The sequence below is a fragment of the Phacochoerus africanus genome, chromosome 3 (assembly GCF_016906955.1).
Source record: "Phacochoerus africanus isolate WHEZ1 chromosome 3, ROS_Pafr_v1, whole genome shotgun sequence".
Taxonomy (NCBI): domain Eukaryota; kingdom Metazoa; phylum Chordata; class Mammalia; order Artiodactyla; family Suidae; genus Phacochoerus; species Phacochoerus africanus.
Window position 1 is genome coordinate 131,547,492 of NC_062546.1, and position 17,305 is coordinate 131,564,796.

At 43.7% G+C, this 17,305-nt stretch overlaps 1 protein-coding gene across 3 annotated transcripts in view; it reads left to right on the forward strand.

The window, feature by feature from the left end:
• Window positions 1-17,305, forward strand: part of TANC1 (tetratricopeptide repeat, ankyrin repeat and coiled-coil containing 1) — a 244,305-nt gene that overhangs the window by 168,580 nt on the left and 58,420 nt on the right. For all 3 annotated transcript variants that reach the window (XM_047772674.1, XM_047772673.1, XM_047772675.1), the window contains 5 exons: window positions 5,726-5,989; window positions 12,254-12,376; window positions 13,253-13,534; window positions 14,316-14,473; window positions 17,037-17,268. In XM_047772674.1, coding sequence (XP_047628630.1) covers window positions 5,726-5,989; window positions 12,254-12,376; window positions 13,253-13,534; window positions 14,316-14,473; window positions 17,037-17,268 — 1,059 coding nt within the window. The remainder of the gene's footprint in view (window positions 1-5,725; window positions 5,990-12,253; window positions 12,377-13,252; window positions 13,535-14,315; window positions 14,474-17,036; window positions 17,269-17,305) is intronic.

Consider the following 17,305-nt stretch of genomic DNA (forward strand, 5'->3'; position numbering starts at 1 on the left):
AATGGCCTGTTTTGAATCACCCAGGTCCCTATCCTATCCTGCTTAATGCTTCTACCTGACCTTCTCCACAACCCAGGGAGAGACAAAGGACTCTCTTCTTAGAGCCCTGGCTTTGAAAATGAAGGAAGCAAGACAGTCTCTGGAGTGTTGGAAGAAAATTTCCCTATCTAGGTATTTAAAAATACTTTCAAAATGTAGGTTTTATGTATGTTTATGTTATAATAAATTAGAGGAGTCTATGTAGATAAGTTATAAATGCGTGTGTTGGGATGCCTGCTCAAACTTTTCTAATGGTACGTACGTCATGCTCATTTTCTAATAGTATGAGCATCATTCTGGAGCAGAGTGAGGCTTTGCATGTTATGGGGCTTTCTTGCCCATAAGGCTGTTCAGAGTGCAGACATGAAGTGGGTTCATTTAGAACAGGGCCCATGTGTAATAAGCACTGTTATAATATTCATGTTAGCCACTGTGCTTGTTCTTAATTCCTAGGGATATTTATATATATATTTAATCTTCCCCTACTGGATTGAAATGCTCATAGACATTTAGTAAAACGAGATTTTTCTTTTTCAGGGAAGATATGAGTTGGGGAAAGGAAATAAGAGTGAGAGGAGTTCTTGTTGTGTGGCTCAGTGGTTAAGAACCCAACACAGTGTCCATGAGGATGCAGGTTCCATTCCTGGCCTCTCTCAGTGAGTTAAGGATCTGGTGTGGCTGCAGGCTGCAGCATAGGTTGTAGATGCAGCTTAGACCTAGTGTGGCTGTGGCTGTGGTGTAGGCAGGCAGCTGCAGCTCTAATTCCACTCAGTCTGGGAACGTCCATATACTGCAGGTGTGGCTGTAAAAATAATAGTAATAAAATAAATTTTTAAAAAAAGAAGATAGAAAAGATGAAATCAGGAGTCAGATTCATAAGATTTTATTAATTTTGCTTATAAGTAGGCAGAAGATTTTACTTTTGAGATTCCTAGTAGCCATTATAAAAAGAGAAACACAAACGCACAAGATGATGTTTGTAAAGACAAAAATATGCCCATTCCTAGGACTGGGCCCAGAGGGACATACCCCCTTGTGGTCCTCAAAAGAGGAGAATCCAAAGTTTGAACCCAAGCCCCCTGCACTCTTCTTCTCTTGTCTTTTCCGCAGCTCAGAGAGAGAATTTGGCTCTGTCTATGTATATGTTGGATATCAGTGACCCTTAGTTCTTAAACACTTCTGGACTATTGCTATGGTCAGTTGAATTTGCTTGATGTTTTTTTAAATCTACAACTTGTTTCAGAGCCCGCCAAACTATTTACTGGGGCCTGGACTTTGTGTGTGTGTGTCGTTTTAATTCTAAGTGAGCATTCAACATATGAAAGACCTTCAGTAGGCAAAGAGGGGATGAGGGAAAGTTGGGAGGGAGAAGGGATCCGTTTATTGCAGTGCCTTATATAGCAAAACATTTAATGATGGAGAGGCTCCCTCTCTCTGCTTTCCCCATCTCCCAGTCCACTGTGACCCTCCTGGCTGCTGTGAGCCCACGATAGGCCTCTTTCCACTAGCCCAGGGGCTGCTGTTTTTATTTTTTTTACTTTTTCAGCTGCACCTGCAGCATAGGGAAGTTCCCTGGCCAGTTCACAGCTGCGGCAATGCTGGATCCTTAACCCATTGCTCTGGGCCAGGGATCGAACCTTCAGCACCAAAGAGACAATGCCAGATCGTTAACCTACTGCGCCACTCCCAGAGGCTGCTATTTTTAATGAGGCAGACTTCATGAACTGCAAAATACATTTTAGCTACAGTTACATACAGAACGCTTTTCATGTGTTGAGTACTGTGCAAGGCAAAGGGAGTTTTAATACACACTGTGTGTGCAGTCAAAAAGGCCTGATATTAGATATACTCCCAATTGCGTGTGTGTGTGCGTGTGCCTGAGATCAGCTTCTCCCAGGTGTGTTTCCATTTCAGTAAGGCGGGTTGATGGGTCTCAGCCTTTCCACCTCTTCTCACATGTTGTGGTGATCATGCATATGTCCAAATACAGTTTGAAAGTACTTTGGAAGTGGTACAGCCCTATGCACTGGTAGGTCTGGTTAAATGTGCTGTTACTACAGAGGAAGATAAGCCACTGTCCCTGGCTAAAAGGAGTTTTCAAATTACATGGATAATCAGAAGTAGCACCTGTGAATCAATGAGCAGTACCAAACCTGATTTAATACTAACTTGGGAGCCACAGCCTAACCTCAAAGCTTGATAAAACTTAGGCCTAGTAAGTGACTCAATTTACAGAATCCTGCATATTGGCAAAATGGTTGAGACCCAGTCTGAGTGATAATGGCAAGTCTTAACTGACAAGCAAAGGCATCTATGCTGGTTGCAAGAATAAGATGTTAGAATGTTTGAGTTGTTAGGGAACTTGCAGTATTATCTAGTCTCTGGAAAATGTCAAATGGCACTTATTTTTTAGAGCTTCAAAAAAAACCACCACCAGCAACAAATCATCATATTTGGGATATTGCCCTAGGGAGAGAGAGAGAATGTGTGTGAGTGTGTTAACTTGAAAAGTGACTGGGTTGACTTAATTAGGCGTTTATTTCTGTTAGCATGGAAGAAAATAAGTTTTTTTCAGTTCCCATTGTGGCTCAGCAGGTTAAGAACCCAACATAGCATCCATGAAGAGGCAGGTTCAATTCCTAGCCTTGCTTAGTGGGTTAAGGATCCGTCGTTGCAGAGAACTTGTGTTGTAGGCTGCAGATATGGCTTGGATCTGGTATTGCTGTGGCTGTTGTGTAGACTGGCCACTGCCCCTCCAATTTGACCCCTAGCCTGGGAAACTCCATATGCCACAGGTGCAGCCATAGAAAAAGAAAAAAGGGGGGGAGGAAAGAAAGAGAAAGAAAAAGAAAAAAGAGAAAAGAGAAAAAGAGGAAGGAAGAAAAGAAGGAGGGAAGGAAGGAAAGGTATTTTTGAGAAACCTGTCATTTGTTGTAAGAACTGCTTTCCCTTTCTTGGAGACTGTGGAGCTGCCCCATTTGGTGTACTTCTTAGGTCCTGTAGGATAACTAGAGCCTTTCTTTATCCTTCCTCTCTGGATCTGCTTCATGGCTTAATTGTGCCTGAGATGAAAGTTCGCTGCCGGGGCATCCAGTGGGGAGGCTGGGTCTGGTATTGGATCCCTGGGAGGAATGTTGTGAAGCAGGGCAGTCTTAGCAGAGTGTCTCTGTGGGAGGGGCTGTGGCTTCAGAGCTTCTCCCCTGCCCGCCTCTCGGGGTCCTGGCCCATGTGGACGGTGGATCGAGTCTCTGGGCTGAACTTCATGAGGGCAGTGGGAGAGTCTTTGACATACAAACATATTATAAACTCATAATATCCTCCCTTTGCAGTGGCAGCACCATCTACGACTTCTCCTCCTAACTCCCGTTCCTGCAGCTGGGGCCTTCCTCCCCTACCCGCCTTCCTTCTGCTCACCGCCAGGGCCTGAAGGATGTGCCTCTTTAGGGCCTGGGCGCGTGTAGCTGTGCCAGCAGAATTCAACCTCAGCCTGCCTCTGCCATCCACCAACCCTGACCAGGCTGTCCCTACTCAGCTGCATCTTGGTCCTAAAAGCCCTGTTTCCTGTGGTGTCACTTGCAACAGGAAGTGTTACAGTCCCTATTCCCACAGCTTGAGGTCTGAGTTAGGATCAGATGCTTAGGGGTTTGATTCAGAAATGCACAGCACTCAGGGAGAGCAAATGAGGAAAAAACATTACTTTCTTTTTCACCTTAAGAATATGTGCCCCCAAATGAAACAACCACAACATAAAAACCGGACCAGTCACACCCACACCCAGAACTGTTTCTGTAACTTAGATGTCGGGGTGACCTGGGATCCTAAGTAATTACATTTCTGCAGGAAAAGCATTCTCAGTCCTGAGCACTGGACTTGTGAGTGAAAGTTTATAACACAATCACAGCTTATTAACAAGGTTCTCATTAGTGACTAATTACCATTAATAACCAATAATCTCAATAACTTAGAGTATTCCTCCAAAGCCCTCAGCATAGTTCCTGATGTGTAGTAACCTTCAGTAAATATGAGCTGCTGCTATTACCACCACCAGTATTTTTGGATGAAAAGAGTCATATTTAATATGTGAATGGTCCATTTAAATGCACATGCAATGAAGGCTGTGACTGATTCCAAATAGATGGAGAGATTCATAGTAATACTCCTGATAGAATACTTGGAAATGCTGAGAGTAAGGTGTGACGGGGCCAGTCTGAAATCAACTTCCAACACTTTGGTTAGAGACATAATGCTAACAATGCTGAACCAGTATCAGTGAGATTAAATGCAGTGTCTCTGAAGTTTGTTCATTTGCTTATTCATTGAACAAGTAAACATTTACTGAGCACTGAGCATGGACCGGGTGCTGTACTATTCAGAGAAGGAAGGGATCAGCTCGAGGAGGCTTTGGCATAGGGAGAATTTTTAAATAGGGAGGCGAGCAGTGGATGAAAGTCCAGGCTGGAGCTGCAGGAGCAACAGTTTTAGAAATTGTGACATGATGCCCTACGGTCATGGTCACATGAAAGCATGAAATTGTTTTGTCTTTACTTCTAAACCTTAAAGAACATTGTAAAAATAAATAAAACAAAACCCTTTCGGATCCTTTGATCCTAGATAACACACTCTGTTGGAGCTACTTCACCAGCCTGCTGATAAAGTGTGTATCACTGGGGTCTGCTGATAAAGCAGCTTAATCCAGGCGCCTGGGTCTTAAATACATTCTGACCCTCTCATTTAGGTCTTGCAGTTAAGGGCCTCGGCTGGTGGGGGTCCAAATAGAGATCAGAGGACACGGCTTCTCTTCTCATGGACACAAGCCAGCAGTGGGTCTGTGGTGACCGTGCCTGCAAGGGGCTCACAAGTGGCTCAGTGTCTTTGACTCAGAACTGGCTGTAGATTTGTAGAGTGAATACTGCTCCTTTCCTTCATCATATTACTCCTCTTTTGTGAAGATGTTTTCCCATCCTGGTTTTCCTAGGAGAGGCTAACTTTTAATTCTGCAGTCAAGCACCCCTTCCCATGCTTGTTGTCTCCCCTGTACTGGTTCCATAGAGGTTTCCATTCTAAGCTGCTCAAGGATAAAGTCAAGTCAGCCTCTCTGGATGGTCTTGAACAGATGTTATAAGGTTTAATTCTGAGGATCCAATTTCTGCTTGACTTTTATACAGATTTTTTAAAATTTATTTGCTTGTATAGATTTTTCTCCTGTATTTTTTCTGCATTAACCATTGTGCTACCCTACCCCCTCCCTCCATGCACAATGTTGTTAATTTGGGGAAAATATTTAAAGGTTCAAAGCAATTTAATGAGATAGGAATTCTTTTGTAAGCTATTTGTCTTTGTTAAAAGAGAGGATATGTCATTTCCAAATTACATAGATTTACTGTTAGCTCTCAGATACTTTAAGACAGCTTTTTAATTATCTTCTTATCAGAGGTTTTTTTCCCTCCCCTTGTAGAATGATTTAGCAGTTTATTTCCCCTGAGAAGCAACATTCTTCTAATTTACGAAAATACATTGTATGAAACATACTTTGATAAAAATCTGTGCAGAGCAGAAAACTTTCCATTGATCACGGGAAGGGCAGTGTGTGTGTGTGTGTGTGGTGTGTGTGTGTGTGTGTGTGTGAACTCTCAACAGCTCCGGCTATTCCTGGCCTCCTTCAAAATATTTTGGTCTCTCATTTCAGCCACAATTACAAGTTCATCCGAAAATGATGACCGGAGTGGCTCCAGTTTGGAATGGAATAAGGACGGAAGCCTAAGGTTAGGGGTACAAAAGGGAGTGCTGCATGATCGCAGGGCAGATAATTGCTCCCCAGTGGCAGAAGAGGAGCTCCCCGGGCCAGCGGAGAGCGTGCTGCCCAAAGCCGAAGCCTCAGTTGGAGATGGTCCGGTCCCTTATTCTCAGAGCTCCAGCTCGCTAATAATGCCACGGCCCAACTCAGTTGCAGGTAAGGCCACTCCTCTCCCTGGAAAGGTGATCTCATGGGGGTGGTGAGGTGTCTCCAGCTCACTCCCTGCATTTGGAAATCTAGTCCAGACACCAGGCAGCCTTATGATCTTGACCATGGGTCAGGCACTTACCCTTTGTAGGCCTCAGTTTACCCATCTGTAAAAAAGCCAAGCTGCACTTTGTGGTCTTGAAGTGATCCTTCTCCTCTGGAATTCCTTCACTCTAATATTTAGACTTTAAAGCTCTTTGTGTTTGAGGGAGAAAAGTACCCTTGTACTTATTTTTGTTATTATCAGCCTGAGTAAATCCAGGATTTATTATTACAGCTTGGTAAATGGAAATTGTTTAGAATGAGTTTGTTAATATCAGCTCAAAGGATTTCTAAGCCAACTTTCAAACTTATTTTTTTATAATTGAGGCCCATCCTACAGATGAGCAGTCTGATTTCCATAGCATTCAGTTATAAGGGAGCTCACAGTTAAAACACATCAGCAGTTGAAAGGAGAGCTATCAATCAGGGAAACGAAAATAGGCAAGACAGATGCACCTTAGCAAGAAAGGGGCAGCAGGAACTGAGAAAGGAGTGCAAAAGTGGTGGCTGGTGCTGGTTGACTGGTCCGTGGGTGGTCATGAGGCAAGGAGAGCAGTTTGCAGTGGGTAGGGAAGGGAATTCTGCATCCAAGCTGTTGCACCTGCTTTAAGGTCCTGAGTTTCTAAATGCAGTGCCTTTGGATTGAATTTATAAAAGGAACTCATTTCCATCATTCTTTGTTATCAGTGCAGTGCTTAAAATTTCTCTTCTGCTATCACGTGGACCCTGGATCTCTCTTCCTACATCAAAGGATTTCTCTGTGATTTTATACTGCTCCTTTGAGATGTGCCAGGCCACTCTGGTTGTTGTTGGGTGTGTTTTATAGTGAAACACTGAAGCAGCTGATAAATAAATGGCCCTAATGGAAAAGTTCTGAGACACAACTCTTAATTCACTTTCAAAGGAAGTCAAAATGGCCTTGTTCCAGAAGAGGGATTTGGCATGTCTGCCGGTGGGAAGTATTGAGAGCTTTATGCGCATTGAGTGATGGTTCTTCCAACGGCTTTTGTGACCTCCCACCACAAATTCCTCTATCTGTGGCATAATATGTTAGACCTAAAGCATTTTAGACCATTTTTACCTAGATATGGTGAGTGATTCATTTGTATTATCCTGGGATGTCATAGCTTTATTGACGTCAGCAAAATAGCAAACTTGTATTCAGTTTAATGAAGCTATTTTAAAATTAGGAAACACATTAATAAATTAATGTAACAGTGTTAAAAGGATCCCATTTTGGGTTATGTTTTCTGCTTGATGTTCTTTTATATGGTCTCCTGCCACGTGAAATGACAGTGGGTGTGAGCTGAGCATTTCCAGGAGACCGAGTGATTATAGAGCAGGGCTTTCTGATTTCTGCTGTGCTCATTCATTAGCATCTTCAGATGCACTTGAACTAGACCTCCTGCGGAATTGGGAAGGTTTTACCTCTGCGGTGGAGCCATGACTGCCTAGCCTAATGGGCTTGCTGATTTCTCCTGTGTTTCTTTTCGTATTTTATAAACTAAAAGCATATTTTGGAAGAAAATAGTCAAGTGCCTTATATCCTAGTATCTACTAACAAGCTAGAGGTCTAGTAGATTCTTCATTGCCTACCCTCTTGCCCCTAAAGCTGAACCTCAGATAGGAGGGAATGGTAGGATTCTTCTAGAATTGAAGAGATTAAAAGACTGGATTATAGGCTCCATATGCAGCACTGTCTAGAGATTAGAAAGCAGGCTCCTATAAACAGGCAACACTTGGCATTCAGAAGATTAAAGTAACAAGGGATGGACAATATACTAAAATCTCCCAGAAGCATTTGTATATCAGGAGCCCTGTAAACACAGAGAAATTGCCATTTGGTAGGAAAGGTGTTTTGGTACCTGAGAGCAGAGTAAGGATCAGCAGGTGGAGGAAGGGTGGTGGCAGCTTCTGCAAGAGACATGGTTCCCCTGAGGGTTGAGAAGATGGAAACAAGTTCCTAAGATTGTGTACTTATTCCTATCCCTGAGCATGTTACAGAGAACTGGAGTTGTCTCTTAACTGTTAGCTGTCTCGTACAGTGAAAAAAAATTTTTTCTTTTTTTTGTCCAAGATGATACAAATAAGTTGGCTAGGTTTGATAATTGTTTTGTCATACAGAGATTTTCTTTGCAGAGGCATTTGTTGAAGTGCAATTAGAAAGCTGCAATCAGATTATTACCATATGTGCCACATCAAAATGTATGACATGGACACCTTATTCCTTTATTAAAAAGCAGAATGAGAAGCCTTTAAAATGATGTCTTGGATAATCCAGAAGTTAGATAATCTGGCATTACTGTTTTGGACTACCTCTTTTTTTTTTTGTTTGTTTTTGAAATTCTTTCTTTTTTACTTTTTAGGGCTGCACCAGCGGCATGTGGAGGTTCCCAGGCTAGGGGTCCAGTCAGAGCTACAGCCGCCTGGCCTACACCACAGGCACAGCAACATCAGATCAGAGCTGCCGCGTCTGTGACGTACACCACAGCTCATGGCAATGCCGGATCCTTAACCCGCTGAGTGAGGCCAAGGATCAAACCCTCAACCTCGTGGTTCCTAGTTGGATTCATTTCTGCTGCTCTACAACAGGAACTCCTGAAATACTTTCTAAGTGAATCACAGAACACTGTTTAGTTTCCAGGAAACCAACAAACAAAATTGCCAGCCAGTTTTCCTGGAACTCTTAACTGGTAATTGCCCTGGACTTAATGGCATTTACCTTTGATAGGTTAGTCCATGGTGTTTGAACACGTTTCCCTTTGCTCAGCTTAGAAAAGTCTCTCTGCTTCTTCTCATCCGCGTACTCCTCAAAAACTCTCTTTCCTGCAGCATTTTAAAATATGCTTCTCACCCAGATGCTACACAATGTGTGTGTGCAATGTGTGTAGTTAAATTAATTGTAGAAGTATTAGCATTAGGTTTAATGAAGCATAAACTTACTGCTTTACCTCTCATTTTTTTCTGGGCCCTAATAATGGTTAGGCTTTTATTGTTAAATACCAGAAGTGGCCTGTCATGTCCAAGAATCTGTAGGCGGTGTGGGAGAAGACAGCATGTGGGCCTCATCACCTGCTCTGCTGGGTGGGGGTCACCTGGGTGCAGCGCTAGGCAGCTGCAGCACCACTGCTGCTCCCCTTCGGTCACTCTCAGTGGCTGTGCAACACCTTAGAAAGCACAGAGGGAGCCAGCAGCTAGTGGCTTGCTGCCCTGCTGAGCAGCAGTCTGATCCATTTCAGCACAGCTTACTCAGAGCTGGGAAGTCACTAAGGCCTCTCTGTTGCATACGTACCTCAGAGCTGAAGCTGTGAAGACTGACATTCTGAAAACTGGCACTTGAAACCTCACCATCTCTCCTACCTCAATGTCAAACTAGGGCTTTTTTGCAATCCTTTCTTTGGAATACTTTGCTCCTGTCACAAAACTATGAATTGAATGTCATGTTTTAAGGGGTCAGGGTAGAGAGGCAAACTGTGCTGTCCAGGGCCAAAGTGGTGGGTCAGACATCTGTGGCTGTCCAGCTCTGAACTAGACTGGCTTATGGGTTCTAAGTGGAGCTGCCCTTTCTACCTTGACCTCCAACATGGGGGTGTATTCACAGCGAAGGGTGCTGAGGAGAGAGGCATTTGCAGAGGCCTGAGTCCGAGTACCAGGTCCCAGGCAGAAGCCTAGAAATAGGTTCCATGCTATATTATCTTAGGGAGCCAGGGTGATGGGTGTGGCCCTGTGGCCCTCTGGAAGTTTCACATGCCCTGGTTGTATAAGACCAGGAGAGAAGCTAGAAGTTGCCATTGGATTCCCATATAATAAGCCCATTGAAAGACCTGCATAAGGAGTTAGCTGAATCTTTGGTTGTGGATTATTGATGTAAATGTGTACAGGAGGTGGAAACATGCTGTGGAAGTGCACCAAAGGGATACAGAAGCATCCGTGAATGCTATTGTGATGTTTCCCTGTGGTTTGGGAAGCTGAGTAGGGCACATGGTTGTCTGCCCTTTGGAGACTCCAACAGGATGGGACACATCATCACAGAGCCAGGCCATGGAGCTACTCAGCTCCATGAAATAGCAAGCATGGAGCTTATTGAATGAAGGAGTGAGAGGAGGTGGTGCTGACAGTGAGAAAGAAAAGGATGAAGGCCTTAGGAGGGGAAGTAGGAAGGGCTCAGATGGGGCAGAAGATGCTGGCTGGTGGTGGGCTGCTGCATCAGAGCCCTTGGGGGTAGCCAGAGACAGATGGCCCAACTCGACCTTTTTCCCTTGAAATTGGGTTGCACTAATGACTTCATAGTCCTTAGAAGCCTTAACCCTGGGAATACGACTCCTTTTCCCCTGTCATTTGCCCTCAAATGATGTATGTTTTTTATTATCCTGGGAGATAATCCTAAGTCCAGATTGGCAGTAATTTATGATGGGTTGCTTCACGCAGTCTCATTGTGATGTAGGATATATATAAGTAAGGAAGAGTCTTTTGTCTCTCTCTCTTTTTTTTAGAGCCGCACCCACAGCATATGGAGGTTCCCAGGCTAGGAGTTGAATCAGAGCTACAACTGCCGGCCTACCCCACAGCCACAGCAACGCCAGATCCGAGCCACATCTGCAACCTATACTACAGTGCACAGCAACACTGGATCCTTAACGCACTGAATGGGGTCAGGGATCAAACCTGCATCCTCATGGATACTAGTTGGGTTCGTTACTGCTGAGCCACAATGGGAACTCCCTTGTTTGTTTGTTTTTTTTAATTAAAGTAAAATTTATTTACAGTGTTGCGTCAGTTTCTGCTGTACAGCATAGTGACCCAGTCGTCATATATATACATTGTTTTTCTCATACTATCTTCCGTCATATTCTATCCCAAGATATTTGTTATAGTTTCCTGTGCTGTACAGTAAGACCTCATTGCTTATCCATTCTAAATTGTTATTTTTAGAGGCAAAAACACGTACTGTATATTTGCTTTAAAGATTTGCTAAGAATTAACAAGATTATTTTGTACAGATTTTTATCATCAAACTTATGTATGCTCGAATAGGCCCTGAATGCTTTTTAATAGGTAGATATGAGTCTTACTGATTTGATCACAGGTAAATGTGATTACTTATTTTTAGAATTTTAAAAAATACATACATAGACATACTACATTAAGATATGCAATCTAGGAGTTCCCATCATGGCTCAGCAGAAACAAATCTAAGTAGTATCCATGAGGATGCAGATTCCATCCCTGGCCTTGCTCAGTGGATTAAGGATCGGGTGTTGCCGTGAGCTGTTGTATAGATCAAAGATGTGGCTCAGATCCTGTGTTGCTGTGGCTGTGGTGTAGGCCAGCAGCTACAGCTCCAATATGACCCTGAGCCTGGGAACCTCTATATGCCATGGGTGTAGCCCTGAAAAAAAAAAAAGAGCAAAAAAAAAAATATACATTCTATAATATATACATAAAAACTGAAGCTTAGGAGTATGTTTCTGATAAAACCCACATGGCCACTTTTATTGCTGAGAGATGACTTGTGTTCTGAGTACCATGGAATTGTCTCTGTGGAATGTGCTCTCTTAGTTAACAAGGTTAGAATCTCTTCAAAGCCACAGAAAAGACAAGTTACCATACTGTATGTTTGTAGTAAGTACTGAAACTTTACTGATTGTCAGGTTTCTTCATAAAAGTTTTTGGCAAGGTCTGTCTCTTTCCAGGACTAATGGAGACTTCTGGCCACCATAAAAACATGGCTTTGGCTTGAGAATGAGGAACATTTAGTTTTACCCACTTTTCAATTAACAACACTGCCTGGATAAGCAATGAGATCCTGCTGTATAGCACTGGGAACTATATCTAGTCACTTATGGTGGAGCATGATGGAGCATAATGTGAGAAAAAGAATGTTTATATGCATGCATGACTGGGTCACTTTGCTGTGCAGTAGAAAATTGACAGAACACTGTAACCTGGCTGTAATGGAAAAAATAAAAATCATTTAAAAATAATAATTAAAAGTTAAGAAAAACACTGCCAGCAAAATTAACAAGAGCTGGAAAACAAAACCAAAATCACTCTGAAGTATATTTGGCTGAAAGCCTGAAATGAATTACTTCATAATTTATAGTTTATAGTAGTTTGGGTGTGATATGAAACTCAACTTCGAAGAGACTAAACTTTGATTTAATATTACAGCAACCAGCTCAACCAAGTTGGAAGATCTGAGTTATTTAGATGGACAGAGAAATGCTCCCCTTCGAACGTCAATTAGGTTACCGTGGCACAATACGGCAGGAGGTAGGGCACCGGAAGCTAAAGGTATGTATCTTTGCATCTGCTGGGATGATGGCTTTGATGACCTCATTCACTAATCACCGAAAGTCTGAGAACCAGCACTCAAGCCAGCTCTTTCAAAAACTGGACATACTGTGTGTGCGTGTGCGCTTGTGTGTGTGTGTGTGTGTGTGTGTGTGAGAGAGAGAGAGAAATTTAACTGTAAGGTGTGCTAGGAGGCCATCCATAACAGTTTGGGGGTTTCTTCCTTCTAATATGTGATGAACTTGCTTCTAGAGCCAAGCCGAAAAAATCATTTCTGAAGTATGTTATTTTGCAGTGAGGATAGTTTAACACTCATTGGGTTTTTTTTGGTCACCCGCAAAGAATCAGCTTTGTTACAGTTCCTTGGGCTGTGTGGGCCACCTCCTGCTTCTAGTGCACAGATGGGTAGCCAACAGTCTCGCCATAAGGGACAAAATACCACCACACCCAGATGAGATAAGTGCAGGGACTCTGCCCCCAGGGCGAATGCATTTCCATTTTACTTCTCTAGTAGTGGAAGAAACAGGTCTTAACTACCATTTCAGATAAACTGCTGAGACATGGTTTGGTCCCTTCATCGCTTTCTCTAATCCTCTGTGTATCTATCTATCTGCTTTGAGTCATGATAGTAACTTAGAAACCTGAAAGGACTAGGAAGTCATTTTAATAGGACTCTCTGTAAGACCAGTGGAATATGATAAATGAGGTATAAGGAAGTATTACTAGACCCAAACTGGAAATACTTGCAGATCCCTTGTGTTTGTAAAACCAAAGGCTGTGCTAAGTATAGCATATAAGCAGTGATAAGCTGAGTTTTTAGGATATAAAATTATGACATTCTTCTAAAATAATCTTTTTTTTTTTTTTTTTCCTAAGCACGATTTGCTCCTTATAAGCCACAGGACATTTTGTTGAAACCCCTGTTGTTTGAAGTACCAAGCGTAACCACAGACTCTGTGTTTGTGGGAAGGGATTGGCTGTTTCACCAGATAGAAGAAAACTTGAGGAACACAGAACTAACAGAAAACAGAGGAGCAGTGGTTGTTGGAAATGTGGGCTTTGGGAAGACAGCGATCATTTCTAAGTTGGTGGCACTTAGCTGCCACGGAAGCCGCATGAGGCAAATTGCTTCCAACAGCCCTGGTTCGTCACCAAAAAGTATGTCTGTGTTTAACTGCTTGTCTAGTTTATTATATTAATATAAGATAGATGGAGGAAATGGCTGTTTGGACGGACATAAATTCCCCATTTGCCTCAAGTTGGTCCAGCTGCTGTATCAGGTTTGCGATCATATGCTGGAGAGCTGTTTATCCCTCATAGTCTCTCCAGCTCTAACCCAGGGTGAGCCCTGGAATTGTCCAGCTGTAAGGCCTGCCTCCCTCTTTATATGGGCAGTAGGGCCGGATCAAGTGCTCTGGGGAATTTGGGGCCCTGAAACCAAGGGGCAGGAGTGTTAGACTTCTGGCAGAACAAGGCAGAAGCAGTCTGTGCAGAATTCTCTACCCTGTTCACAGCCTGTCTTCTGTGCCAATTTACCAAAAGTATAAAAATGAACCTAAAATGGGAAGGAGCCAAATATTTGACTGTCCACAGCTTATTTTATATGTAAATAAACCTATTAAAAGAAAGTGTCTTTAAAAGGTGAACAGGAGCAAGTGAACCATGAAAGGTTGTTTTGTTTTTGTTTTTGTTTTTTGGGTTTTTTTTAATGAAAAAAAAAAAAATAATAAAGGAAAGCAGCAAGAGCAGTTCTCCTGGGAGGGCAGCTGGGTGATGGGAGATGGGCTAAGAGGAAGCCTTCTATCCCCATTTGAGCCTTTGCATTTGGTACCACGGTCACTCATTACCTATAAAAATACTCTTGGGTCCCACCAAGACAAATGTTTAATATCCACCCCTGTCCTTGCTGTAAATAATGAAACTGGTCTCTTTGCTGCAGCTTCAGATGCTTCCCAGGATCTTCCTTTCACTCCATTGCTTTCACCAAGTGCTTCTACAAGTGGTACCAATGCAGCTAAATCGCCCCCTGGGTCTGGGTCTGATACTCCTGAGAACCAGAGACCAAGAGAAGATGCAGTGAAATACCTGGCTTCTAAGGTAATCTGCTCCTCCGTGGGGGAGAGATTTTGCCAGTTTGGTTTTTGAGAAATGAATTGAAAATGAAATCTTAAAACAGAGACAAGTGTAGCTGAACACAAAAGTATGACTTTTGATAAAATTGTGATAGGACATCCCAAGTAAAAGAGGTATTAGTGAAAATTAGTATCTTAGGACACTGTCAGTGGACTTTTATTCATCTTAAATAATGAATTGGGACTTCCTGTTGTGGCTCAGTGGTAACAAACCCGACTGGGATACATGAGGATGAAGGTTCCATCCCTAGCCTCATTCAGTGAGTTAAGGATCCAGAGTTGCCGTGAGCTTCTGTGTAGGTCACAGATGCAGCTGGGATCAGGTGTTGCTGTGGCTGTGATGTAGGCCGGCAGCTGTAGCTCTGATTTGACCACTAGCCTGGGAACTTCCATAAGCCATGGGTACAGCCCTAAAAAGACAGAAAAAATTAAAAAAAAAAAAAGAATTGAAAGAGTTCCTCAAAGCAGCCAGAGGTATCGTTGCACTCACCACAAATCCATCCTTCTAATCATGTACTCTCCTTTGTTTAATATGAAGGCAGGAGACTGGAAGCCTTTACCACGACCCAGGCCACTACCTCCACCTATGCTCTGTTACTCATAGCCCTGCTTACAGGTGTCTTTCTGTCAGAGATTTCCTGCAATGTTGTAGGAGACTTGGCTGACTTTCCCTTCCTAGGTGCATGGTCAGTCAAGGTCCTTCTGAGATTTTCTGTCTGCTCAACCTCCAGCACAGGTTCATGAACTGCCCTCCTGCATTAAAGCGGTTTCATCGCCTACTCCTAGAGAGTCCCCAGAGATGGACAGCAGTGAGAGGCATCTAGGGAGCAAAGCCCTTGGGGTGAGGTTGTACAGGGGAACTGAAATGGATGCTTTTCTGCCCCAGACCCCTGCTCCTCACTTCTGCTGCCTGGACAAAGCCATTCCTCACCCACCCTGGGCAGCCCTGGTGCCCTGACCACTGATTTGAGGCAGTCTTCTGCTTAGGAGTGGGTGATCTGAGATGAGGGATACAGTGCAGACTTCAGAGTCCACCCTGTCATGGTGATTTTTTTCAAACCGCTCTGTGACCCACCATAAGAAATACATGTTACACCGAAGAACCAGTACTCACACACACATCTTCACATACACAACTAAAGCAAAAGCATGATAAGACTATGCTTATTCTTACATCCTGTAAAGTTTGCTTTATTAAATTTTTTAAAGAAAGCTCTTATGGCTCCAGTTTTTTTTCCAGACCCAGCTGTTGAGTTGCCAGACTCCTTTTGTCAAACATTGTGCCAGGTGGACTGTGGTAGTGGCTCATTGGTGGTTTGTACATGCTCACGGTCCTTTATGTTGATGCCAATCTCTGTTTGCATGAGAGGGGAAGAACAGTCAGCTTTCCTCTGAGTGGTGATGATAAATTTGATCTAAGACAGAAGTCACTTAGCGGTTCCAAATTAGACACATCTGATCTTGCCACTGGCTACAGGGTCTGCAGATCTGGAATCAGATCTGAGATCTTCCACTGACTGTCACCCTGGCAAGGTGTTTAACTTTTGTGTCTGCTGCCCTCAGCTCTGAACCCAAGCCCAGTGGCTCTTGTCCTACTTGTGCAGGGGATGTAGGGCTAAGTGGAAAAATATAACGCTCTTTATAAGACTGTGTTTTAACCTTTTTCACCTTCCTTACTTTGTCCTTATTTTACCCTCTTCATCCTCATTTGGGGAAGTATCCAGTTTTTCATTTTATCTGCAGTGTACCCTCCACTCTCAAGACAGTGCTGCATCTAGCACTTTCCTGGGGGTCTTTCTAACAAATAACCTGCTGCCACTTCAAACCCATCCCAACGAGAACTCTCCTCATCCTCTCAGTGCCTGAGCAGGACCTTCCACCCTCCCATGTGTCCCTTCAAGTGAGAGGCAGGAATTTGGTCATGTCTCATTTTGCCCCTTCAAGCAATGTTGCTGTTGAACTTCTCTGTGGTGTCACTGGAGGAGTGGGAGGAGGCCCAGGGCTTGAGCCAGGCTGCCTCGCCATCCTGCCAGGGAGAGAAAGCAGCTGTGACTTGACTGCCTGGCTTTCATAGCCACCGAGTTTTATCTGCTTTCTGGGAGCTGCAAATGAGTTTCCCAAGGAGATGCTGATGTTTGGGAAAACAGAAATGTGGCGAACATGAGCCTTGTGGATGGCGAGAACCTCTGGGTTGCTCAGAATTGTTTTAAGCCAGGGTAGGCTTTAAGTTTTATGAATGACTCCTGTTAATATATATTCAGTACAGAGTAAGTTGTGCTGATTTTAGTATCAGTCAAGGGGGATTTGTGGCTGCAACTAAATGTGTGCATAGAACTCAGCAAATGTCAAAAATTCCTTCAGTGATGAAGGAATAAGGGCATGAATTAAGCTGCAGGATGACTCAGTCTTGGGGAATAGAAGCAACATATCTTCTTCTCTCGGGGACGGGAGAATTACATCCATGTTGGAGCATGTGGAAGGAGCCAGATGAAGAGGGTGAACGTGCTGACGGCTCCGCTTCCCCGCAGGTCGTGGCCTACCACTACTGCCAGGCCGACAACACCTACACGTGCCTGGTGCCCGAGTTCGTGCACAGCATCGCAGCTCTGCTCTGCCGCTCCCATCAGCTGGCTGCCTACCGGGACCTGCTGGTAAAGGAGCCCCAGCTCCAGAGCATGCTGAGCCTCAGGTCCTGTGTGCAGGACCCAGTGGCCGCCTTCAAGAGGGGTGTGCTGGAACCACTCACAAGCTTGAGAAACGGTACCTCCCTGTCCCCAGGACTGTCCTCCAAAAGGGG